The sequence below is a fragment of the Candoia aspera genome, chromosome 5 (assembly GCF_035149785.1).
Source record: "Candoia aspera isolate rCanAsp1 chromosome 5, rCanAsp1.hap2, whole genome shotgun sequence".
Classification (NCBI taxonomy): Eukaryota; Metazoa; Chordata; class Lepidosauria; order Squamata; family Boidae; genus Candoia; species Candoia aspera.
The window spans coordinates 85,360,284-85,385,820 of NC_086157.1; the positions used below are offsets into that span (position 1 = coordinate 85,360,284).

The following is a 25,537-nucleotide window of genomic DNA, read 5'->3' on the forward strand; positions in this document are numbered from 1 at the left end:
AGTCCTCACCTGGACATTGAAGAATATCTGAGCTGCATTTGCATGCAGGAGTGTCCATCTTTCTGCATTTCTATTCACAATGTGCTTATTTATTTATGGAATTTATAAACCAATCTGAAGACTAAGCAACAGCAAAAGCCAATAGAAAACAGTAAAATAAAAAACAATTATATATAATAAAACTTATTACATTAAAATCACAGTATGATAATTCCAATTCTGGTGCAGTAGCTCCAAATACGTTGTAGCGTATGAATACAGTACACGTTATCAGAAACAGTGCTGTTTTTCTGAATTTTCTTGGCGTTATAGAGTCTAGTTCTGATTTTCAATCATTGAATTATAATTTCAAGCAAGGCTAAAGTTCTGTAAGATAACAGGGAAAGATTTGTACGCCATGTTTCTTATCAAGATTGGCTCAAATGTATTATTCACTTGGAAATCAATTCATGCCAATGGAATCTGATTCTATCTACATGATACAGATAGGGATGGCCAACTTGGAAATGACCACATTGTGTATGTGAAAAAATATTCTTGCAATTCCTCAGCGTCAAGCCTGGAGGGAGTGTTTTTCCAAACTGCATTGTCAGATCAAAAACAAGGCAAGTCCTTCACATGGAAAGGTTATTCATACACAAAGAGCTAAGACAATAGCATAGTATTATTCAGTTGTTTTATTAATATAGAATAGTGAACTTTTCAAAAGCACACTTGTTCTGTGTATTGGGGGAAATAAAAAATAAACAGCTAAATGCCAAACAAAACTCTGAGATCAGCCAGAGTGAGCTTGGTGAAGGAATCTCCTTTTCCTGACAACACTTTCTGCGCTAATTCTTTTTTCTTAGTTTGCAGCTCTGAGATCTTTTCTTCCACAGTCCCTTCACAAACAAACCTAAAACCAAGCAAAATATACGATTAGGTCAATTTTTAAACCATTCTTCCTACAAATTCTGATGCACTGACAGGTTGTTTTCAGCAAAGTGAAAAAGAAATAATTCTTCACTGGTTCCAGCTACCGAACTAGTTAGCAATGAACAATCCTGAGTTGTAATCCTTGCAAATCCTTAAAGACAGTCATCAAACTGAAATAACTTTACCCATGCAATTTTGAGCCCTGTTGTTCAGCACCTGACACAATTCCACATCAAACCCTACAGCAGCCTTTCTCAACCTTTTGATCCCAGAGGAACCTTTGAAATATTTTTCAGGGCTCAGGGAACCCTTGCACATTCAGGCTCAAATATAGGCCAGTAGTTACAAAGTTATTGTATTTGTTTCATGTGCAGGCCTGTGTATATGCATTAATAGTGTTCTTAAACTAAAAATAATGAAATTTACCTCTTTAATGTGAAGTTGCCTGAATTTGAAATATTTTTTAAAATATATCCTGGTCTCCCAGGGAACCCCTAGTGACTTCTCGCAGAACCCTAGGGTCCCACAGAGAACCTGGTTGAGAAACCCTGCCCTACAGCAACAGTGCAAGACATTTTGTGAAGCGCTACCTGTGGATCTTAACATCCTTCTGCTGCCCCACCCGGTAAATGCGGTCACAGGCTTGATCTTCTAGTGTTGGATTCCTGAAATTAAAGGGAAAAATAATGAAGCACTTATTTCTTTATTTATTTGTCAAATTTTATCACTGCCCATCTCCCCCCTAAGGAGGGACTCCGGGCGGTTTACAATAGAAATAAAGCTTAAAATTCAATACAAACTATAAATAATACAATAAATATAAAGATAAGTAGAAGATAAAAATATACAATGCAATAGAATCCAGATGGCAGAAGATTCTACACCAGCCCGTGAATATAAAGGGGCCATTCTAGGGCGCCAGCCATCCCCAAGAACGACTATTCCCCTTCCCACTCCAGGCGGGCTGGCAAAACCAAGTCTTCAGTTTTTCACTTATGACCAAAAAGAAAAAAATATGAAAATATTTCTCACACAAATTAAGTTCAGAATCCAGGACTGCCAATGGCAAGCCAGAGGCTTTCCTTTCAACCACGTTAGAACTATCTTTGCCTTGGAGGAACCAGTAATAGTATCCCCTCTTGTTTTTCCCCTTGCTCAACTTCGTGTTGTGCGCCAGTTACGCCCTTTCCTGGACCGAGAAGCCCTTCGAACTGTTGCTCATGCCCTGGTCATCTCCCATATAGACTACTGTAATGCGCTCTACATGGGACTGCCCTTGAATATCTGGAAGCTACGAGTCCAGCCGTGTGGGCAATTTTAGGTGCCTCAAAGTCGGCACATGTAACACCTTTGCTACACGAGCTGCACTGGGTTCCAGTCTGCTTCCGGGTCCAACTCAAGGTGTTGGTTATCACCTTTAAAGCCCTACATGGCATGGGACCAGGTTACCTGAGGGACCGTCTCGTCCCCATCACATCGACCGTCCCACCCAGTCATGCAGAGAGGGCACGTTAATGGACCCCATCTGTAAAAGAATTCCATCTCGTGGGGTCCAGGAAATGGGCCTTCTCTGCAGTAGCCCCCACCCTCTGGAACAACCTGCCCCTGGAGGTGAGACAGGTCCCCTTGCTCCTGGACTTCCATAAAAAACTAAAAACCTGGTTTTGCTAGCTTGCCTGGAGTGGGAAGGGGAATAGTCATTCCTGGGGATGGCTAGTACCTTAGAATGACCCTTATACTTATGGACTGATACAGATTCTTCAGCCATCTGGATTTTACCACAATATAAATAAACAATTTATTGCTTATTTATATTTATATTTATTATTTTATAATTGCATTGAATTTTAAATTTTGTCTTTTTGTAAACCACCCACAGTCCCTCCTTGGGGGGAAATGGGCGGTGATAAAAGTTGATAAATAAATAAAATAAATCTGTCTCTTCCTCTCCAGTTGTTCTATTGCACACCTAGAATCCTGTTCAATGTGGTGAATATGGAATACAGAAAGGGTAATGGATAAGAGCAGCCACTGGCAGCAGTTGAAAGGTAATTTAAGAGCCAGTTTGGTGTAGTGGTTAAAGTGCTGGCCTAGAAACTTCTAGGCCTGCCTTAGGCATGAAAGCCAGCTGGGTGACTCTGGGCTAGTCACTCTCTCCCAGACCAACCCACCACACAGGGTGTTGTTGTAGGGAAAATAGAAGGCAGTAGTTTTAGGTATGTTCACCACCTTGAGTTGACCAAATATATATATAAAAAAGGTGGGGTAAAAATCTAATAATAATAATTTAGAAGGGAATTGACAAATATAGGGAGTCGTTAGGCTTATTTCATTAAATAGCCATTAGGTATAGTTTTAACATGTTGTTTTGAATGGCAAATGACAAAAAGATTTGGGAACCTCAATTAATTAATTAATGATGCAATTATTTTAACCAAATTTAATTATTATAACTGCAAAAAAATGTTTTTTCTAACATGGAGATAAAAAGCTGCTATATCTTACCAGTGCATGTCTAGAAGGAAGAGATGGTTTCCTCCAACCAGATTAAGGCCAACACCTCCAGCCAGAAGTGAAATCAGCATCACCTACGATAGAAGAAGGAAAGTTGGTTTATTATTTCACAAGCTATTGATATACTATATAGTCAAGGCTTGATTTATACTGCCATCCAGATGTATATTACAACTTGGCTATGATGGCTGAGAATACTGGGAGCTGTAGTCCAACCTTCTGGAGTGCCAGGCTGGGGAAGATATAAAGCAAAGTTCCCACAAAGTTCACTAAGCTAGAAAGGCATTTATTTGTCTGTGCTTTAATAGGATGTGTGAATCAACCCATTATGTCTTAGCATTATGAACAAACTAAGCAATTATGGTGTTTCAACTAAGGTTAAAAGTTGTGGTTTAAGATCAACTGTGCAGGCAGTCAATTAAGTTCTAAATAGTTTGCTTTTCTTATTCACATAACACATTCTGTAGAACTACACTTTTTGAAAATATGCACCATGATATACAAGAATATTGCAGATATCATGAAATGAGGAAATCATTTTCTCATGTCAATTCTTCTACTCTCACCTCATAAAACAGCATTACCCATTTCTCTTTTCTGCCCAATGATTCTAGCTGCACCCCCTGGGAATGGGGCCCACTGAATTCAGTGACATTTTCATATAAGCATGGACAGGATAAGGCTGGCAAAATTCAGAAACTCTTCACTTCAATGCAGATTGTAATTGATTTGGAATAATTGATTTGAGCTATGACAGCTATAAATTTGACTGAAAAGACAAAGACTAGTGACTCAGAATTCAGAATTCTGAACCTAACACTGCATGAAATACAAAGTCCTGCTTATGAATAGAATCAGTGGAAGGCTTTCCTTTTACTTGTAGTTCAGACCACAGATTGAGTTGCAAAATGTAATCTATCGAACTCATTGCAGACAATTCTAGCTGATTCGGAATAGTTAGGGAAAGGCCTTTGAAATCAGTCACACATTCCAACTGCTATTTTGTGCAAAATAAACAAAATAAAAGTATTGTATTGTATTGTATTTGGCAAATACTGATCTGGCTAAAAGTCAGAAGTAGTTATTCCGAAGCAGCAGCACTGAAAAAGAATGATCTTGGAGCTTTCTATTCCTACCTTTGTTCCTTGAGGATTACTGTTGAATTCTTCAACTACATCCATCCTCTGTTTCGGGTTCACTGAACCATCTACTGTGGCATACTTCAGGCCAAGCTTGTCAAGATGTATTGCCACAATTTTTAGCATACTTGTCCACTGAGATACAACAACACTATAAAGACAGAAAAGAACCACCTTGTTCTTGGTTCAAATCTTATGTGTTTCAGCAACAAGTTCACCCACCTCCTTCAATATACATGTAATACTGGGCAATCTAACATATCTGGTGTAACTATTAAGGTATTATATAAATACACAATTCTGTAACACAACGGAAATAGTTATTTTGGTTCCAGGGAAAAAATGGTGAACTGAAGACAGCTCCGCTAAAAGCAGAGCCAATGATTGCAGCAGAATGAAGAGCCGGCAAGTAGGCGGGCTCTTCATAATTCCTCCTCTCTGGACAAGGAGATGACTTGAGATCACCCACAAGTGCTCCAGACAGCTGCGACTCGCATAGGGCCAGGCCTTGCCTTGTCAGCAGCAAGAGGAAGAAGATGGCGAAGGTCAGCTGGGCATGGCAGAGTTGGCGGACGCAAGGCAGCTGGGGATTTGCACTGTGATGCTGGGGTGGCTTGAGGCAGCACTCCTTGGTGGTGGTGCTGGGGCTGAAGTAGAGGAGGAGTGTGCTGTGCAGGGCAGCCAAAACAGCAGAGTTGTGGGGGGAGATAGGGGGTGGGAGGAGTTCAAGAGGAGGTAGTCCCTTACCTTGCCGAGGGTGAGGGCTGGGAGGGACCAAGCTGGAAATGGCTTGGATTGGGGTGGGTCCTCGCCTAATAACCGGTGGGATTCAGTTAATGATGGCAGTGGGGACTGCTGGGATTTCCGTTGCTAAGCAATGTGGTCACGTGACATCCTGCTTTATGACTGCATTGCTTAGTGATGGAAATTCCGCTCCCAATTACTGTTGTAACTCGAAGACTACCTGTACATAGTACTCTGAAATGCAGAATGGATATACTCACCATTTTTGAGAATGATCTTGAATTCCCTTCAGTTCTTCTAAGAGATGAAAAATCTAAAAGGATGAGAGAGGAAAGAGCACATAACAGTGAGCATGCCCAACATTAAGCCTGTTTACTTAGAAGCTCCACTGCATTTAAACCAAAAATTGGAGCTTTACTGATTTAAAGCCTTTTTATTTTGCTCTTACTTGAAAAGGCTATCAATTGGCTTAAATAAAATCAATAGGAAATAAGACAATTCCTCTATTAGGTTTACTAATAAAAGAGGTAACACAGGAGAAAGGAATGGGGAGGGAAATGGAAAACAAGCTGAATCAGTAACCAGTTCTTAAAACTGCATAACTGTAACCACCATTTTGAGCACAAACAGTTCTGGCGAATGGGTTTCTCAGCAGAACTAACACTCTGCTTCCTTTTCTACCTGTAATTCAGTCAACCTTACATTCTCTGTTGTAATTATAGAGAACTCTGGAGCCAGCCTAGCTATAACCATATAACTCAAGTAAAAAAAGATAGCCCTTTAACCCCACCCCCCACAAAACATCCTATTTCGCTGTCTGAAGCAGCTGAAATATGAAAACAGGATGGCAATATATTTGATTTTTACCTATGAATACATAAGACATCATGTTAAAGCATGGCTACACAATCTCACTTTTGGGTTGAAAGCCACATGTGAATGTATCAGGGCCATAAAGAAAAAAGAGTGTGGTCAATGCAGAAAGTAGCATATGCAGAATAGAAGTCATTTTTTCTTAAATTGCAACCATTTATCTGAAATATGCATTTCTTCATTCTACTCCAGTCCGTTTTTTCTCACCTTATACATTCTTAGCATCTCTTTAGTTAACTTTAACATACTTACTAAGGTGCACCTGGGGAAGAGCCAGATGCACACAAATGGCTCAGTAAAATCCAGCCCCTTTGTACTTTGCCATGTTGAGCTGCAAAGTATGCAGGGACTTCAGCTCCTACTCAGCTGAATACAATTTTCTGCATGATCAGGAGCTGATGAGCACTCCCAATTGCACGGAAAGTTCTACTTAGTTAAAGGAACGAAAATAAAATTCCTTGGAGACTGGCTGTTCAAGATGGCAATCAGGAGTCTGAAATGAAGGGGTGAGTGTTGATGGGGAGGTCACAGTCAAAGCTAGTGTGTGAGCCCCATTACTTCTTGCCATAAAGAGATAATTTAAGAACCCACTACAAATGAGTGTGAGGGTCTGTCTGCATGTTGAGAAATATCTATAAAGATTCCTTTTCCCCTCCTTACTTCTGTTAAAAATGACACCAAACTTGGGATTCCCTTGAAAGGACTGCTACTGTCTTCCTACCTTGGTGCTCTGCCTGGTCATTTCAAAAAGATCAGCAGCAAAAGCTGTACCAAAGAGATTCACCACTGGGCATGGATTACTACTATCAGGTTCAGACAGAGTCAAAGCACTGAGGTGTTCCTCCAGAGAGAGAGAGATGCCTTCGCTATTCATGTTAGCCTGGTCAAGAGCCTGAAAGGAAAAGGATATAGCCAGGGATCCACAATTTCTGAACTCAAATAATCTCCATCAGAAGGGATCAACAGTTGTAAGCCTGTCATATAGTTACCACTTTCAGCAAAGAAAGATGGCAGCAGCACTGACGAAGCCTCAGCAAGAGGGACAAGATGTGAATGGTGGTGGAGATGGGAGGGCTATCTTTCACCATATTTCCCGAGGAATCCTGCTGACACACTTTAAACTGCTGTGCTCCTATCAAAAGATGAAACTGCATATGTATCAAAAGCACGACTATTAGACTACAAAGCATAATTTATTTCAGGAGTGTGCAATCTGATTTCTGAAAGCTACAATTACTATTTAAGGGTGGGAGGCAAAATCATCAGTGGATAGGGGAATTAATCAAATGGAGAAGGGCATATCATTTATGTGGAGCCTGGATCCTTGCCCCCCCACCACACTTGGGGGTCGGGAGAAAGAATTCAAAGTTTTGAGGCCTATATTACAATTTCCCATGTTTCTACCTCAGTGGGAAAAATATGTTGCCCGGTTTCTGGCAACTGTGGTTAGAAAGAGCAACATGGCATGAAAAACGGGCTGGGAGCTGCATGGTCTGTGGCATTAGATTGCCAACCCCTAGTTTATTTAAAAAGAAACAGATGTTCCTCTGGAAACACTTCAAGACAAGATAGCTACTGCTATTAGAACACATTACTAACTTTCAATAGGGAAGAGTAGGTCACAAAAACAGCAACAAAAAAGTGGAACACCCTGATCAGATTCTTTTCAACCATTTGTAAACAGTGTACAACAGTAATTGAACACCTTACTCATATTAAATGGGTTGTCTCCAGAATAGCCTGTATATGGAGTTTCCTGGCGCTTGAGAAATGACTGCAATGTTGATCTGGTGGAACATCAAGAAAGCATAATGAAACTTGAAAGCAGGTCTCCTTCCCTGATTTTACACAAACCCAAGACAAACAGATGCACTGATTAAACAAGAGGTGGTTCAGCCAGCTAATTTAGGGCCACCAAGAAATCTCTGGCCAAAAAGCGAGTGCAGTTTATAAAGTGTCTGATCTCAAATCACTACAACCAGCTCAAGACGTACTATGAATATCAACTGAAAGTCCAAATAGTATAAGACTTTTTCTGAGGAACATAACATGTGTAGCATGTTATATTCACATAACATGTGAAAATATTTGAGGTAGTAAGCAGAGATTAACATGTATCATTTAGTAATTTCATATTTTAAGGAAAGAGCAGAGAGTTTGCTGGAGGCCATAATCTTTTAGGAAAAATCTCTCAGGGACCATATGGTGGTGAGAAAGGCCAAAGATAAAAGTGAATGGGACTATTTTTTCTCTTTCCTCAGATGCCCTGTTGTGAATGTAGCCCCTCACGCCAGATTGTCAATACACTTTTCTGAGAGAGAGAGACCTTGACACTTTGTAACATACACAAAGGCAGACAGTCCCAACTTTTTGGGATATAGAAAAATTCTAGTCATTTTAAAACAAGGGAATGAATTTAGGGAGAAGCTGTAAGACAAAACTGATCACTTTCAGACCTAAATCTTAAAGCTTATTTATATAATAATGACATAGTTATATTTTCTTTTCAAAACCCTTTTCTTTGTTCAGGTGAAACTAAATATTCTAAATATCAAATTAAACAACAGAATGTTAATTATACTATGGAAGAAATACAAAATCAAAAAATGCCTTTGTTTTATGAAATCGTAAGACTATAAGGATTAAATTCAAAGAGAAAGCAAATGGCAGCATGATAAAATGATTCAGGATCTAATGTCCTTCATTGCATCTAAAAACTAGTGTCCATCCATCTAAACATCAATCTTTTGCAGGAATGTGTCACCGAGATGGTAACTCTGCCATGCGGAGAACTGAATTCTCTGTGCTTTTAGGTAAACAGATAGGGATACAGAATGCACATCAGAAAGAAAGCAGAGAGCAAGGACAGTCTAGAAATGCTTTTCAAGAGAAAGGAAGGAGCATTGAGAATGTTAACTGTACTTAAGATAAAGCTAATCACTGAAACTAAGTTTACAAATACAGTTATAAATGTATGCCCTTATAGGCATCTCACCTTGATCGTTTGAAAAGCACATCATATACTGACTGTTCATCTTCAGAGAGTTTCAACCTATGCACCTGAACACAACGCTGAGGCAGAGACACCTAAAGGGAAGGAAGAACCAGAACAATTTTAAAGAATCTACCAACATTAGTGCAATGAAGCCACTCAAAATTAACTCAGTAGAAGACTGATTTCCCCTATGAAAGGTCCAGATCACACATTTTTGCATTCCACTCGCAGGCCTAGAGCTGTAGGGATGCTATGTGAATGCAACGCTGGCACATTATATGCTTCTTTGTACTGACAGAACATAAAAATCCCTGAAGCCCAACCAGATAATAATACATCTAATGAGGAACTTTTGCCTAATATTTAAAATCTTAAGCATAGCTTTGTCTCAGCAACAAAACAAGTGTTGTGCATAAATGAGTCAGAAGCCTGTTGCCCTACCAATATTTTTTTCTCAAAATCCTGTCAATAGTCAAGTGTAATAAAAGTTGGAGACTAAAAGTACATAGTACAGAATTCCAAATCTCAGTTTAGAAGAAGCAAACAATTCAAAAGTCTTGTTTTCAAATATATTGCATTTTTAAAATTAAAACTTTCAGAGTAAACAGGACAACCTATGGGGAAGATCTGGTTGATGTCTCAGGCAAAAATGCTGGGGTGTGAGGAATTGAAAGAAGGCATGTGATTTGCTCTCCTCCCTTTTAGCTACTCTGATGCACAGAGCTGATGTTCTGTGACCAGGGTTTAAGTAACATTCATCTGCCAGCTTGGCCAGTTTTTTGTACATAGAATTGGAGATAGGAAAGACACCATTGTTCCTTTGCCTCACAAAGAAAAATAGTTGAGTTTAAAATACTGTTTCTCTAATTAAAAAATGATATAGTCTGTTCTGTCACATTTGGGCCAGACAAAACTGTAACCCTGTGCTATATTAAGGGAAGAAGAATGGTAAAAAAATGGAAAGAAGTTATTACTAAAGGCTTGCCAGATGAATCAAGCTGGTCTTTAGTTCTTCGTAGTAAAAGACACCTGATTAAAATCATCAATCTCTCTCCTCCTTTTCTTGTATTATTATCCACTTGGCTCTTCCATACTTTAAACTCATCAAAAGGAGAACAACGAAGGAACCTAGGGGGGCAAAGGAAGCAAGACAAAGGCAGTAGAGATAAGTGAAACACTGCTGTTAAAGACAACAGATTCAGGACAGATCATTTTATATGTAAAGGTACTAGCAAAATTTAAGCCCAATATATCAACAAAAGACTTGTGTTAGGCTTACATTAAGGTAGCCTTTCCTGTACAATTAGAAATATGAATACATATGAGATAGAAAGAGGAAGAAGACTCCCATTTAAGAAAGAATCACACTTAACTTACAGAGCCTTTGCTTGATCATTAGTGAGATTAACTTACCTAAGCAGAGAGTACATATCCAAGAGGTTGTTCTGAATAGGTGTTCCAGTGACAGCCCATCTGGCAGTAGCTTTCAGTTTACAGGCAGCTTCCGAGGCCTGCACTTTGGGGTTTTTGATATTGTGGGCTTCATCCAGTATAATTCGAGCCCAGTGTATCCAAGCAAGAGGAGAGAAGGGGAATGATTTATCCTAGAGAAGTAAATTTCAGAATTAGTCTGTGATGTTTGCAAAAATGCCAGCACATAATTTGCATTTCAATATATCTAGCAGTGTACATGTAAGACTGTATGTTTTCTCAATATACAGTACATGTTCCAGAGTATCCACTGAGATACCTTTTTGAGCTGAAGGCAGTAGAACGATAAAAGAAGTGTGAAATTCATCAGATCCACAAATTTGTCGCTTTTTAAAATATCAAAAGTATCTTAATCAGAAGCATCAATGAACTGCTTCACTCCTTCAATTAAAAGCCATGAAGTTTACCTGGGGTATGGATTTCAGGTTTTTACAGCATGATTAGAGTTCATATTAAAACACACAAAAATTAATCAATGGTCTTTAAACCAACTTTTACTATTTGCTGTTGCACTATAAAATTAAAGCTATATTGAGAATCATTTAGATACAAATATAGAAAAGCCAGAAAGGTCATAAAGACAATCCACTGTAATTATAAAAAAGTGTAGTGAGTCTGTAACCACTCCAGCACAAATCATTCTGTGTTGAGGTTCACACACACACAAACACACCTCCATCCATCCATCCATCCATCCATCCATCCATCCATCCATCCATCCATCCAAAATACTTTAAGATTTAAATATAGCCTTTATCGCAATAGAACAATTCCTTGTTTCTGTGTTAAAGTCAACTTCGCACATTTCAGTCACCTGTACTAGACGATCTTCAGCAACACCTATTTGTTCTTTTTGTGTAGGAATTTCCTTGGCTAGAATACTGTAAGTAGTGATAACAATCTCATATTGAGAAAGACTGCAAAGAGAAGGAGACATAGTAAAGAACATGATATCTCAGAATTACCTTTCTATTTTCAATTTTAATCTTGATGAAAAATCAGTGTGGCTGCTTTCAAAAGCATACAGTGGAATATCGTGAATGCCTGTGGAGAACACTGTCCTTGGGGGCTCATTAAGCTCCCTGCCTCATCTAATTTGCTCTCAAAATTCCAAGTCACCCAAAGATGTAGGAATCAGAATTCTATTACGGCTAATGGGGCTTATTCCAGAATTTAAATTTGCTGCCTTTAATTAAGCCAAGCCTTTCTTCTAAAGGAACAGAAAGTGACAAGTGGTCAACTGGTTTCTTACGAAATGTATGTTTCCACCCACTCTTCCTTTTCAGAGAAAGACAAATCAGCACAACAGCTGCTTCTAGTTCCACCTCAAAATAACAGGTAGTCCTCGACTTACAACGGCAATTGGGACAGGAATTTCCGTCACTAAGAGATGCAGAATAAAATGCGACCGCATCACGTAGCGATGGCAATCCCTGTAATCCTGGTTGCTGTCATTAACTGAATCCCATGGTCGTTAGGCGAGGCAACTTCCTGCTGGCTTCCCAAAACCAAAGTTAGTGCTGGGATTTTGCTGGGGGTCAGTGCTGGGGATGCTGGGACAGCTGGAACTCTGAGGACCATTGTAACCACCATTCGTTCAGCACCATCATAACTTGGAATGGTCACTGACCGAATGGTTGCAGGTCGAGGTGTACCTGTATTTTCATCAGCTTCATAAGGATGTACCACAACTGCTAACAGCAAGTACACAATTGAGTAGATCAAATACTTTTATATGGCAAATTTAGGATACTCCAGATCAGTTTTCCAAGGAAATTTTGTATGGAATAAGGCAGTATCCTTAGTTATATCCCTCAGTAGCCTTGACAAAAGCTCTGTCTGTAGAATAAGCTGAGATAATCATCACTAGCAAATGAGGGCTGAAGGTGACTGCTGAGATTGTAGGTCTAAGTGAGAGCTGAAATGTAAGTTCGTGCTTCTGCTCTTAAACGGCTCTATAGCCATGCTTTTCTTTCAGTATCCCAACATATCACAGCAACAGCACAGGGCAAGGTACACTGCAGCTTAAAAACGACCTTTGCACTTACATACTAGTATTCTTAATTCGGCTAGGTCCATGGTATAAGCACACTTTCAGTTTGCCATGTTTTACGTGTTTTTCCACTTCCTTTTTCCAGTGATGAATCAGAGATGCAGGGCAGACAATCAGGGTGCCGTATGAACAGGTATCAATAGAATCTGAAAATGCAAAGGTTAATAGGTGAACACAAATGGGATCTAACAAAGTGCTGCAGTGCATAGTATGTCTAGTCAGGGTTCTAGCCATCCATATTTTCCCTCCCTATCATCAGCTTTTGACTTTTCCTAATAGCCAGTATTCCAGTGCCACAGATCACAGCCAATCCTGTTTGTGGAGAGGGGTTGAACTCTTTTCCTTAGGGACTTTTTTTCCCTACAGATGTTTTAGTATTCCACCTGATCTAGAGATCAATCCTGCCAATACCTAAATCATAATGAATAGTTCATAGAGGTATTCATTTTTTTTAAAATTACAATTGTTCCAAGTTTCCTTTCTATCCAATCAACAAGAAATAATCCAATGCTATTACTGTGCAAATGAGTTGACAGCAAAATTATCTTATTATTGTACCTTGTTTTGACATCCAAAGCTCTAATTTCTTCTCTTTCCCTTTTTCTTTTTGTATGCATTTCTGGGCCAGGATGAGAGCAATCATTGTTAAAGTCTTCCCTAAACCCATATCATCCGCTGAAAAGAAAAAACAGCAGAGAACAAAACAAAAATGTGGGATTTATGTGCATAGACACCTTAACTCTCTGATTTATCTTTGACTCTTCTTATCTCCCATATGTATCCTGTTTTCCACCAATAATTCTATATTTTTCCCCTTTTACATAAAATTCATTAAAGAGAAATGGATAGATTAATTGCACAATAAATTTTGTTTGGGAGTACTAAGGAGTCTCCATCTGCAAGTGGCTAAAGCACTGATTGGAGCTGAAACCAAATCCACTTCTGAGAATTAAAATTAAGATCTTATTATAAACAATATCTTCACAGAGAATATGTGGAAATAGGAAAAGTTTAGTCCTTTTAAAAACTGAAGGGCAGAACTCAAGGAGGAACTTGGGGAGGAGTTGTTGAATCAATGCCTAACAGGGGTAGAGTTTTATAGTGCTGTAAAGAGCCTCTGATAAACAACAGGAAATTTCAAGAATCAGGAAAGAGGTAATTAAATAGAGAGAGTATCTATTTTCAGTAAAAAAAAAAACCTAACCAAGTTTTTTTCTGCTCAATTGTTTATTTGTTTTCACTAAGGTACTAAGCCTAACTGTCTTTATTTCTCTGTACAAGATATTAAATCGGGTTGATTGTTGGCTTTCTTCTAATTCTTCTTCAGGCTGGACAAAGGCACTAGCTGTATTTAGGATAGTCTAGTGATCTGAAATGTAAGTTGGGATCTTTACAATCTCTCTTCTAAGATCTGGCCAGAGCTCACTATTTACAACAGACCAGTGCCACCCTGTGGTGCTTGGAGCATTACATTTTCTGTTGCATTTTTTCTTTTTTTAACAAAGCAGTATTTGTTTCCATCAACACTGAATATTTGCATTTTGGATATTTAAAGTTAGAAATTAGGACTTATTGTTTAGGTTGTTTAAAGAATAAAATTTGATTTATCTCCTGTGAGATTTATTTATCTCCCATGGCGGGGGAGAGGTAGAGCTGAATCTTCTCACCACATACTACATAGCCAGGAGGTTATACCACTGAAATCACTCCTTTTTTTTCTTTTGCATTTTGACCTTTTAATTGCCAGGAAGATTGCACAGGTTTGAAAGCCCTCTCTCTCATACACACACCAGGGTTGGAGAGGATGTCAGGTAGGATGCCCCCAAAAGGTAAGTAGTGGGAAGCATCAATTACTAACCACTGTGCAGAACATGGGGCTTTGGTATGAAGACCATGAAAGTCTGAAAGATGAGTTTTGAGACTTCCACCCTTCTACCCTACGCGGACTGCTATTTCACTATACTTTTGTTACCTAGAATTCCTCCACATGGTTTCTGAGTCTCCCTCCACAAAAGCCAACTAAGGGCTTGCTTTTGATGCAGCAGCAGAGCGATCTGAAAAAGCAGTAAAATCTGGAATCAGCTACTATTACAAGATCTAATTTTGTTCTGTACATATAATCTATACAACAATCACATATAAATACAGCATGCATTGGCAATCTGTGGTACTAAGGAACTCTTTTAAGGCCCACAATGGCCTAGTCATGCCAATTTATTTTTACGTACTAATGGCAGATATCTTATTTCATTAAACCAAAATACTAGCTTCTCCTGAAAAGAATTACTAATATGAATAAAATTAAATATGTCCATTTTCTGTTGATTATACAATGGTATCAGAAGTTCACCTCTCTATCAAAGGTCAGGGGAGTATTCTATTGTTGTAAACCCCACTTACAAGACTATTTTTATTTGTTTGTTAAATTGATTTATATTGCTGCCCATCTTGCAGATGCAACTTTGGGTGGCTAACAACACATCAAAAACAATACAAAAACAACATCAACATTCAGGATGCTGGACTGCATTTATATGCTTAAGAACTTTAATTGTTCTACATTACGTTAATGCACGGTGAAGGTGAAAGTCCCCTGTGCAAGCACTGAGTCATGTCTGACCCCTTGGGGGGACGCCACTTTCGCAACGTTTTCCTGGCAGACTATAGCGGGGTGGTTTGCCATCTTCCCCAGCAAGCTGGGTACTCTTTTTACCGACCTTGGAAGGATGGAAGGCTGAGTCGACCTGAGCCGGCTACCCAAGAATCCAGCTTCTGCTGGGATTGAACTCTGGTTGTGGGGAGAGTTTTCGGTTGCAATACTGCCCCCTACCACTCTGCACTGCACGAGGCTCTTACATTAATACATATGTAGGGCTAATTTTAAGTTAAGGAAGTATAATACAGGTAGTCCTTATTTACCAACCACAATTGGGACCAGCAACTTGGTCGTTAAGCCAAGCAACTGCTAAGTGAAACCCCAACTGTGCTTATGATTGTACTTCAACTTTCCTTTGCATTACAGACCTGGTTGTACCATTACTTTTTCATCAGTTATAACTGCAAAATTGCTAAATGAGGCAGTCACTAAATGAGGACTACCTGTAGATATACCTGTTTTTTTTTCTTTTTCCATTATACATACATACATATATATGATTCATAATAAAGTATGTATTGCTCAACATAGCCTAAGTTTATGTGTTAGGGTAATAACAGAAACATAATCAAAATGGCGAATGCAGCCAAGAACTTAAACACCGAATCATGCTGGGTCGCATAGCAATGAGCATGAATCAAATTTGAAAAAGCAAGGATGTCATCTTGCGACTAAATGCAGACTAGTCCGCACTACTCATTCCCCATAACTACATATGGCTGTGAAAGTTGGACGATGAAAAAGTTGGATAGAAGGAAAATTGATTCTTTTGAACTATGGTGTTGGAGGAGGCTCTTGTGCATCCCTTGGACTGCAAAGATAACAATGAAGTGTTGAAACGCATAAAACCAGACATGTCACTAGAAGGAAAAATAACAAAACTTAGACTTAGTTACTTCGGTCATGTCATGAGATCAACATCATTGGAGAAAGACGTTATGCTTGGAATGGTCAGTGGCAAAAGATGATGAGGACACCAAAGAATGCACTGGTGGGATGTAATCAAAGCAGACATAGGCCAAAATATAAAGCAAGTGAAAGAAGCTGTACAAGATCGGAAATCATGGAGAGAGCTGGCTTATGGAATCGCCAAGGGTCGGATACGACTGAATGGATAATTCAATTCGAGCATCTAAATTAAGTTTATGAAATAAATGTCTCATTTGATGTCTCATTTTATTTTGGATCATACCACCTCTACAATTTACTAAAATCCATAAATCTTTAATGCTGGTATAGCACCACTAATACAATTTTATGAGGTTCAACTCCCTTTAACATTAGATGCCTGCACATTTTTTAAACACTCTTATTAGAAATGAAACCAAAGCTTTAGAGGGCTTTAGTGAAACCAGAATATTATAAGCAAACTATTTAAACCCCCTTTTTTCCTTCTTTGTGCAGAAACTGATTCTGCATTTGAAGGCACTTCATGAATGCTCTTTAAGTGGAATTGGTGACATATTGATTGAGAACATTATAGGAAATAAAGCTGCTTAATGTTTTCCTTTTGTTTTCACTTACCTTCAATCCAGGTGGATCTTCATTTATGGTCCTCTCTGTGGGGCAAGATTCAAGAGATTTATGGAGCTGACTAATTGCATCGCTTGTGGCATTTTGTACTGCCTGATGATGATCATCAGTCATTCCGCCTCCATAAAGAGCCTGCCTGTTGGAATCATCTAAAAGTTTCAGAAGTTACACAATTAGCAACTTTAAACTTGTTATGCCATAGCAATTAACATAGGACCAGCCATCGAATCAAGTCAAGAACTTCACAAAAATGATATTTCATGGAAAATTAAGAACAAAAAGCATACTTTGCATTTATACTTTTTCTTCTCTTTCCACTTGTAAACAAGGGAATCAGTTAAATAATGAGTCTTCATTACCTTCATTATTAAGCATATATTCCTGATTCATTTCTGATATCAGTATGGTTGTCCCTTTCTCCACATAACTTTAAAAGTATTATGGCAGAACTGACCAGATCCCAATGGAGGATGGAGTTCAAAAGAACTAAGCACAGGATCCTTCTGGAATAGCTGTGGCTCTTTCCCTGTGGCAAGACCTGGCTGCACCAGGCTGACCTTAGTTAACAGATCAGGCTGTATCTTCTCACGCCTCACATCTGTTCTGCAAAAACTGGCTGAAATATGAAGAAAATAATATTGGTAGTCATTTCTAGGTAGGATAATTTCAGAATGCAAATGGAAAAGAGTGCCTTACTACTCACGTATCAACTATGATTTTATTCTGCAACATGGATCTAGGTGTATTACAGTGAGGCACAACTCAAAATGTTTCTGATTATCTCAATAGCTGTTTGGTTCAAGATAATTTAAGAGTAATCACCTCATCCAGTATCACTATGCCTGCATTCCAAGAAAGACTCTTCCCTATGTGTCCATCTATTGTGGACGTATAGTAGGCGAAAACAAGAGAAAGCTTTCTTTATAAAAATGCCTAAATTATGTTAGGTAAAACTATACCCTCCCTTTCAGAGGCCTGATATATCTATCTGTTTCTGTATCTCTCATCTACTATCTATCTATCTATATCTGAATCAGAGGCGATAGATAGATAGATAGATAGATACAGCTGAATCCGGGATGGATAACTTATTTGAAAGTGGGGGTCACACTTTAAAAATTATTCAGACTCTAAAAGCAAGAGGGGTGTGGCAAGCAACCCAACACTTGTTTTGGAGGATGGATGATTAAGATGCAAAATGGATACCTTAAGCTTTGCAAAAGACAACACACTACTTTGCACCTTAAAGTTTGCCCACCTGCCACCAAAAACAGACCCTTGCCCATTTTGGGTTCTTACTGGGTTCTGTAGACTGCACATGTCCGTTGCATGACACTATTTATTTATTTGCCAATTTTAGAAGCCTGTCCCCCGCCCCCGCAAATTCCATAAAGATTCTGGTTGGCATGCAACATTAAAAACAGTAAGAATAATGAACAAGGAAAAATGATATATATCCAGAAAAGGAAACATTCATAATAACATAAAATCCTATAAGGGCTCACCACTCACCCTAACCCAGGATTTCAAAGACTTTTTAAACAATCAGGATGGGGAGCATACAGATTTCTGTGGGGATGCTGTTCCAAATGGTACATACTATAATAGAGAAAGCCCTCATCTTTTTCTACTTACCAAACCAGTATTCAATTGTGGTTAGTTGAATATAAAAATGACAATACAACATGCTAAATCATAAAGCAAGTTTTACAAATCATAATGGCTGGGATCATCCAATATACTAAACCATAGTTTGGCTTATCATAATGTATACACTTAAGCTAATTTTACCTTGGGAAACTTCACATTCTGGCAAGCCTCTGCTCTATAAAGAATTATCATGTTTTTATTTGAGAATGTGGCTCTTTCTCTTTTATACTGTTTAATGTGACTGCATTGATTTATTTAATTTTATTTATTTATTGCCAGGCAGTGTACTTGAGTAAACCAATACGAACTGTCTCTACAATTAAAAGTATAAAAAGTAATCAGTATAATTCTCATCATAATAATGACATTAAGAATAAATAAAAGAGGTAAGTGCCTCAAATCATGATAGGCACATGAACAAAGGAGGGTTAGGGCCAATCACACCTCCAGGAGTGTATTTCCTAATGTACGGGCTACTAGAAAGCCTAATCTACACTCCCTTATTTTTTTTTGGGGGGGGGGGGGCTGGAACAGACTCTTCTTTGATATTCAGATTGGCAGAGGTGGTCCCTGATATATCCCAGTATCATGCTCTATAAGGCTTTATAGGAGATAACAAGTACTTCAAATAGGACCTGGAAACCTACTGGCAACTAACGCAGCAACCTCAGGAGAGGGGTTATTCTGCAATAACAGATTTTTCTGATCAGTAATCTGTCATGATCCTAGTACAGTTGAAACTGGCATAATAGTGAAACTTGAGCAAATACCCCCCTGCCCCAAGTTCCACCTGCTCATCTAGCAGGAGTCCTGAGCCCAGGAGGTCCCCAAATTGCAGATCAGCTTATTCTGGGGAGGCAAGACCCCATCAAGAGCTACTACTGAGGCTGGTGTTAACAGATGACCCTATGTTTACACACCAGATACAAAGTTCTAAGTACTTAGCTGTGTTTTTACACTAGAAGGGTGAGGTACAAATGCCTGACTAAACAAAACTCTCAGTCTTAATTGAGATAGGCACAGATATTGGATTTTGATTAGCATGTGAAGATATCTGGAATTTGAATAAATTGCTATTAAAGACCGTTAAAAATTGATTATCACTTTTTAACTTGATCCAAGTAGAATATGGAAAAATACATTTGAGAATTACAAAAAATAAGTTCAAGATTTGAAGCAGTTGGTAAATGATACCAATCTACAGTGCCTGGAAATTTCTTAGATAGCAGCACTCCAACTTGCAACATTCCCAGCTAACATAAGACATGGTTGCTGGGAATCCTGTGAGCAAAGTCGTCAATATATCCAGAGTGACCCAGGTTGGAATGATAGCTTAAGACACATGGAACAATGCTATCAATTCTGTATTAAAAAGGCTTACCTTCCTTCACACTTTCTTCTGCTTCCAGGTTACAAGAGCTAAGTGCAGCTTCTAACTCCTGCACTTGCTTTAATAATCGTTCACCCTTATCTGGGAGAGCTTGGACATTCACTGCTTTCAAAGTCCTCTATAGGCAAATTTTAAAAAAAAGTGGGAGAAGAGGAGATATGTTACCAATTGCCTACCAATATGCCCAGTCATTTAATCCATACTTTTTCTCGACAGGTAAAATATTTAAGAATTATACAACAAGAAGTGAAATGTGTTTTATAAACATAGTGGCTAATATGCCCAAACACCCATTCAAGTGCATGTTTCCCTTCCTCTCATAGTCTGTTAATCAAGAAACTGTTCACTGCTGATTTTCAAGAAGGTAAAGTGCTAGCATGCAACGAATATGGGTATTTCAAAAAATTGTGCAAAGTGTACATTTTCTTAATAGAAATATTCAAAGACATATATATTCAACTGGGGACATAGTCAATTATTTTGGCTCGACTGCTCCTTTCATTTATTATTAAAGTCAAAATTTTAGAAATGGGCATCATCTGCATGTCACATTTGGCTTGATACACAAATGAGGCAAAGTTTGAACATAATTTGATGCATCAGAACTGCAGCCCCAGAGCATCTGAAGGTTACCAAAATGGTAGAGGCTGATTTAATGGCTAAAAATACTTTACTGTAATCAGCAATCTATGGCCTTTGGACTAACTTCATGCAATCTCTTGTCTAATTTCAAATACTTTATGTAAGAGGTTAGTACAGAGTTCTGATAAGAGCTACCAGTCTTTTCTGGGCAACCTACTGCTTGGGGAAAAAGACAGCTTCAGAATGAGGAAAAAGGGGTACGTCAGCCATGCTTTTGGCTCTGGCCTCATTACTTGCTTCAGCTCCACCTGCAATTGAGACTTTAGCAGATTATTCCTAAGAGAATGCAAGCTTTAAACCTCATGCCTTCATACTCAAGGGGACTGCCCATGGCCTTTCAAGGGACTGCTGCGAATTGTAATTCAATAACATCTGGAGGGCTATGAATGGCCCAATATGCCTTAGCAGTTTAGTACAAAGGGTAAGAAACTAGTATTTTGATACAGGAAATATTTTGGTTCATTTAAAAATTAATACTTAGATGCAAGTAGAGATTAGACCTGCTTCTGCTTCAGCTGAGCTGCAAGTTTGCTGTGAAGAGCTTTGTAATCCACACTGTCAGCGATCTGCAAAGAGGCCACTTCAGACAAATTCTGAACGTCAGGCAAATTCTTCTGACTGCAATCCTTTCCTTGCTGGGAATCAACTGCCTGCCCAATAGGTGATTTGAATGACACAAATCTTTCTTGTTTATCACTGTCCAAATGTTTCTCTGTACACCTTTGCTCTTTTGGAGCTTTCCCCATCAGTAATAGTATTGGTGTTTTTTCTGTATTGTCTCCAGCATGTTCTACTGACAAACTTCTTGGTTCCTGAAGAGTCACAAACTCTGTGGGTATCAGTGTCTTTTCTTCTGTTTTCCAGTTGCCACTTTTTTTCATTGTTACTATTTTGCTTCTACAAGTTTCTGGTTCTTCTTTTCCAAGTTGCTCTCCATTAATAGGTTTTATGCTTGATGTGTGGCAATTCAAGCTTGACAATGATTGTTTTGGCTTTCCGTTTTTCTGCAAATCACCTTCAATAAATCTCAAAGATGAGTTCTTTTGCATGTGGCTAGATGGAATCTCCAACCTTTTGCTAGAATTACTTTTGTGTCTATCCAATGTTATTTTTTCTATTTCAGTCTGAGGTTCATTCGGTTTTATTTGAGTTTTTGCTTCTTCCCTAGATGAACTTTCAAATCTGTCTCCAAAATCTTTGTTTTTTATGTGCATGGCTGATGAAAATTCTTTCTTGACAGACTGAGCCTGGAAGTTGGGCTGGTGTTCTTCATCAGAGTTCTGGACATCTCTTTTCTGATTTTCTTTTTCTACTGAATTTCTGTCTCCACTGTCATCCATTTGTTCGAAAGAAAATGCCTTGTGACTACTGTTTGAAACTTTAAATGGGTTTCTTTGATTTCTATGATCATGCAGCAATTCCAAAGTGCGCTGAGACTGTGGATTAGCTGGCAGTACAGTGGTATTTGAATCCTATAAAACAGCCATGTGAAATATTAGTCTACATTGAAATTAAAGTATTTGCTCTGTTTCTTTTTACAGATGCAGAAAAGCATACAAATTGAGAAATACTTTAATTTTAATTTATCTTGCAAAGTTTCTAACCATAATAATGATGAAAAAATTATAGCAATCATTGATAATTCAGAAATTACACAGGTATTAACTGTATTACGAATTTTCTGTCCTATGTGGTTCTTCATTATTACTCTTCCTAATTCAGACCACTATAACCAGTCCAGTAATCTCCCATTTTCTTTTTTCCCACAATTACTTTAGGACCTTGGCCCCAATTCCAAAGCAATATAATCTGCTGGATTATATAATCCCACAAATTCTGTTATGAAATTTACACACAAATGTTTGTTAAAACTCTAGTATGACTCTGAAATCTTTAGGAAGTTAAAATAGTATGCAGAACAGTTAAGATGAGAAAAAGAAAATATTGGTTCCTTCCTGAAAAGCAAAATTCACTTGGCATCCTATTTTTCTAGAAATTCCCATAGTTAATCTGGAATAGTTCAGATCATGATAAAGAGAGGAAGATAGAGGAAATAGTAGTAAACCAAGTAACAAGAGCTTAAGACTTCTAACTGCTGTCAAAATGTAATGCTTAAATAGCAATGGTATACCTTCCAGGGGACATTTCCACACATGTTCTTCCCTTCTGCTTTACCTTTATTGCATTGATAAAACAATCTAGTGAAGAAAACAAAACATGGATTGTCAGGCTGGGCATTAATGCTCTGTTGACACTATTCTGTCAAAGCATCAAATGTCCCTCTGAAAATATACCGGTACAGGTCTGTCTTTGGTTGCTTAATCAGAACTTGCAGCTCCACTGTATATTCTTCATGCACCAAGCAATGAGAAGGGGAAAGACTATGGAAAGAAAAGACAATTATTTACATAAATATCTATGTCACAGAAAAAAATAAATTTCTGTGCTATCTCAGTAGCATCAGAGATAGTGAAAAATATTTAAACTTGGCTACCCTCTCAGTATTATAGAGTGGATACAAGAATTAACAGCCTTCTTCTATCCTGTCTTTTGGGAAAAGAACCTGTAATCCAATTACAGTAAAAATGTTTAAAATAAAGGGACTGAAAAGCATAGTAAAAAGTAAGATATACAGCCCAAATTCTATTAAAGGCTCAATTAAATATTTAGAAATGCTTTTAAGCCTCTGCAGAGGCAGGCAACACAGACAACAAACACTTGAACTCCAAAGAAGATATAATTATGGCACAAATATATTTTCCAATACCTTATTGTCACCCCAGCTAAAAATTAATTATGGACTTAACATAAAACTATATTTCAGTTATGAATGGATATAGAGTGCTACATATTTAAAAAGTACTTTTCTGTATTAAAATGGCAGAGGTTTTACTTTCTAGATAAGCAACTGGTGAACAGTAGGTGAGCAATTCATAACTCCCCTAGCTTGTCTTTTTAAAAGTTCAACTTACTCGGTGGGGAGCACAAAGCCACATGGCTGATTTTGGACTCCACACATATAAAGGCTTTTGCCTTTATTTGGGCCATCTCGGTTTCCAGTTTTCAAAAAACAGGGGAACCCTGAATGGGAAGAAAATGAAAGGTATGAAGCTTAATCAGAGGTAGAAAGGTAGCAAGCCGGCCAATTAAAAAAAAAACCCTCACTTCAAGGATTCACAAGACTCATTTATCAATTTTACTCTCACCCTTTCTCTGTGGCTCATAGGATTGGAAATGCTGCTTATATCACCAAGTCCAACCCCTGCTGAAAGCAGCTGTACCTTTTCCCTCCTAATGCCTATCCAGCCTCTGACTGAACAATGAAAGGGAGCATAGCATCACTTTAGTAAACTGATTCTACTATCAAACTGCTTTTATTTACATGTTTTAAAACATTTAACTAGAATCTTCTTCCTATAATTTAACACACACACACATTCTGGGTCTGGTTTTCAGGGATAATTGAAACTAGGGTTGTGGTCTTTTCCTGTATGACAACACCCTTTAGGAGCTTGTTAAGTCCTATCAATAACCCCCCTCCCCAGGAATTCAAATTTTATCCAGCTCTCCATTTATCATCTTGTGAGGAAAGTTAGGCTGAGAGAGATAATAAACAGACAAGGACCACCATGCCTAGTGCTACAGAAAAATATTTCTTTGTGCCCTATAATGAATATAACTGTGGATTCCTGAGACCCTGCTTTTTGTTTTATTTGTGGCAAAAAGGATCCTCAAATTCTGAACTGTATTCTGTGCTATATAAAATCATTCAAGTACATTATTTTAATCCCCTTTTAACAAGAATTCCCTTTATCAATATCACAACTGGTTTCATAAAATGAAATGTTGTTTTTATTACATTAGTGCCCAAAGCAGGGGAAAAAAAAGGATTTCTGAGGTTTTCTGCTTATGGTGCTAAAATTGTCTGACTAGAATAGGCTTTCACTTTCTGTAAAAGGGGAAGGGAGAAGGGGGAAGCCATTTATTGCTCCAAATCAGGAAGCAAATGTTTTAAACCTGCTCATCTTACAATCAGACAGCTAAACTGCCTGCTAGCACTCTGAAGATGCTCCCAGAAATTAAGAACTTTTCAACATCTACACCTGGGGCTATATTATTTATTTAAGAATGGTTTTATTGTATTTTTAACTAGTATTTATTCTTGTTTTTATTGTAAACTGCCCAGAGTCACTCTATGAGTGAGATAGGTAGTGACTAAATAAATGAATTTTTTTTATTTATTCAATTTCTATAGCCACCCATCTCAGCAAGTGATAAATAAAAATATTTATTTTAGGCTTATATATTCATATCTGAAATATAAACAAACCTAAGAGCAGAATACATCTATAAGAAAAGCAGTACAACGCCACTTTTGCTGCACCAAAAACAAAACTAACTGTCTTTGGTTATACACGCAGGAAAACCAGAACTGAGACTTCGGATGACTTGCTATCCTATTGCCTGAAGGTCTGCATCCTGTTCAAGGGTGGGTTAAAGACGAAACATCCTAAAAAGGAGCACAGGGCCTTGAGCTGTGCATCTGCGCCTGGACAGCAGACACGCCTCATAATAGTAGTGTAACTCTAGAACCCAGAGTATTCTTAAACTTGCATATTTACATATGTGTTAACTCATCTTCTTTTTCTCTGGCACTGCATAAACAGTCACCACTAGAAAAACTGACGGGGGAGAGCCTGATCCCCGTCGAATTTAACAAGCCATACTCGACACCCCAACCAAACTTTCCTGTTCAGTCACCCCGTCCACCCTAATATCTATCCTACGACCTCACCGTGAGCGGAGCACAGCACTTTCTCCATAGTTCAATCTCTAAATCTCTCTCGAGATTCCTTTCACAGCACTCGAATCCTAGAGGGAGAAAAGGGGAGGAGTCCTGCCATGCCCGGGACCCGCCTGGCCCACATGGCTTCCGAAGCTG

General features: G+C 38.4%; 1 protein-coding gene across 1 annotated transcript; it reads right to left on the minus strand.

Annotated features, from left to right (window-relative positions):
• Nucleotides 1-662: 662 nt before the first annotated feature.
• TTF2 (transcription termination factor 2) lies at nt 663-25,537 on the minus strand. The gene is made up of 23 exons (XM_063305627.1): nt 25,391-25,537; nt 23,568-23,676; nt 22,890-22,976; nt 22,727-22,793; nt 21,096-22,067; nt 19,945-20,071; nt 17,368-17,529; nt 16,905-17,062; nt 14,697-14,778; nt 13,283-13,399; nt 12,720-12,870; nt 11,486-11,588; nt 10,594-10,784; nt 10,155-10,308; nt 9,181-9,272; nt 7,896-7,972; nt 7,175-7,317; nt 6,907-7,077; nt 5,573-5,625; nt 4,566-4,719; nt 3,421-3,503; nt 1,506-1,580; nt 663-895 (listed from the first exon to the last, which is right to left on the minus strand). Exons 1-23 carry the CDS (start codon nt 25,416-25,418, stop codon nt 751-753), a joined length of 3,501 nt encoding a protein of 1,166 aa, XP_063161697.1. The 5' UTR covers nt 25,419-25,537; the 3' UTR covers nt 663-750.

Coding starts and splice junctions, on each gene's coding strand:
- TTF2 (XM_063305627.1), bottom strand. CDS start 25,418: ATGGAGAAAGTGCTGTGCTCCGCTCACG. Junction 7,318..7,895: donor AGACAACCCATTTAATATGA/GTAAGGTGTTCA, acceptor ATCTTTTGATAG/GAGCACAGCAGTTTAAAGTG. Junction 7,078..7,174: donor ATCTTTCTTTGCTGAAAGTG/GTAACTATATGA, acceptor TTTTCCTTTCAG/GCTCTTGACCAGGCTAACAT.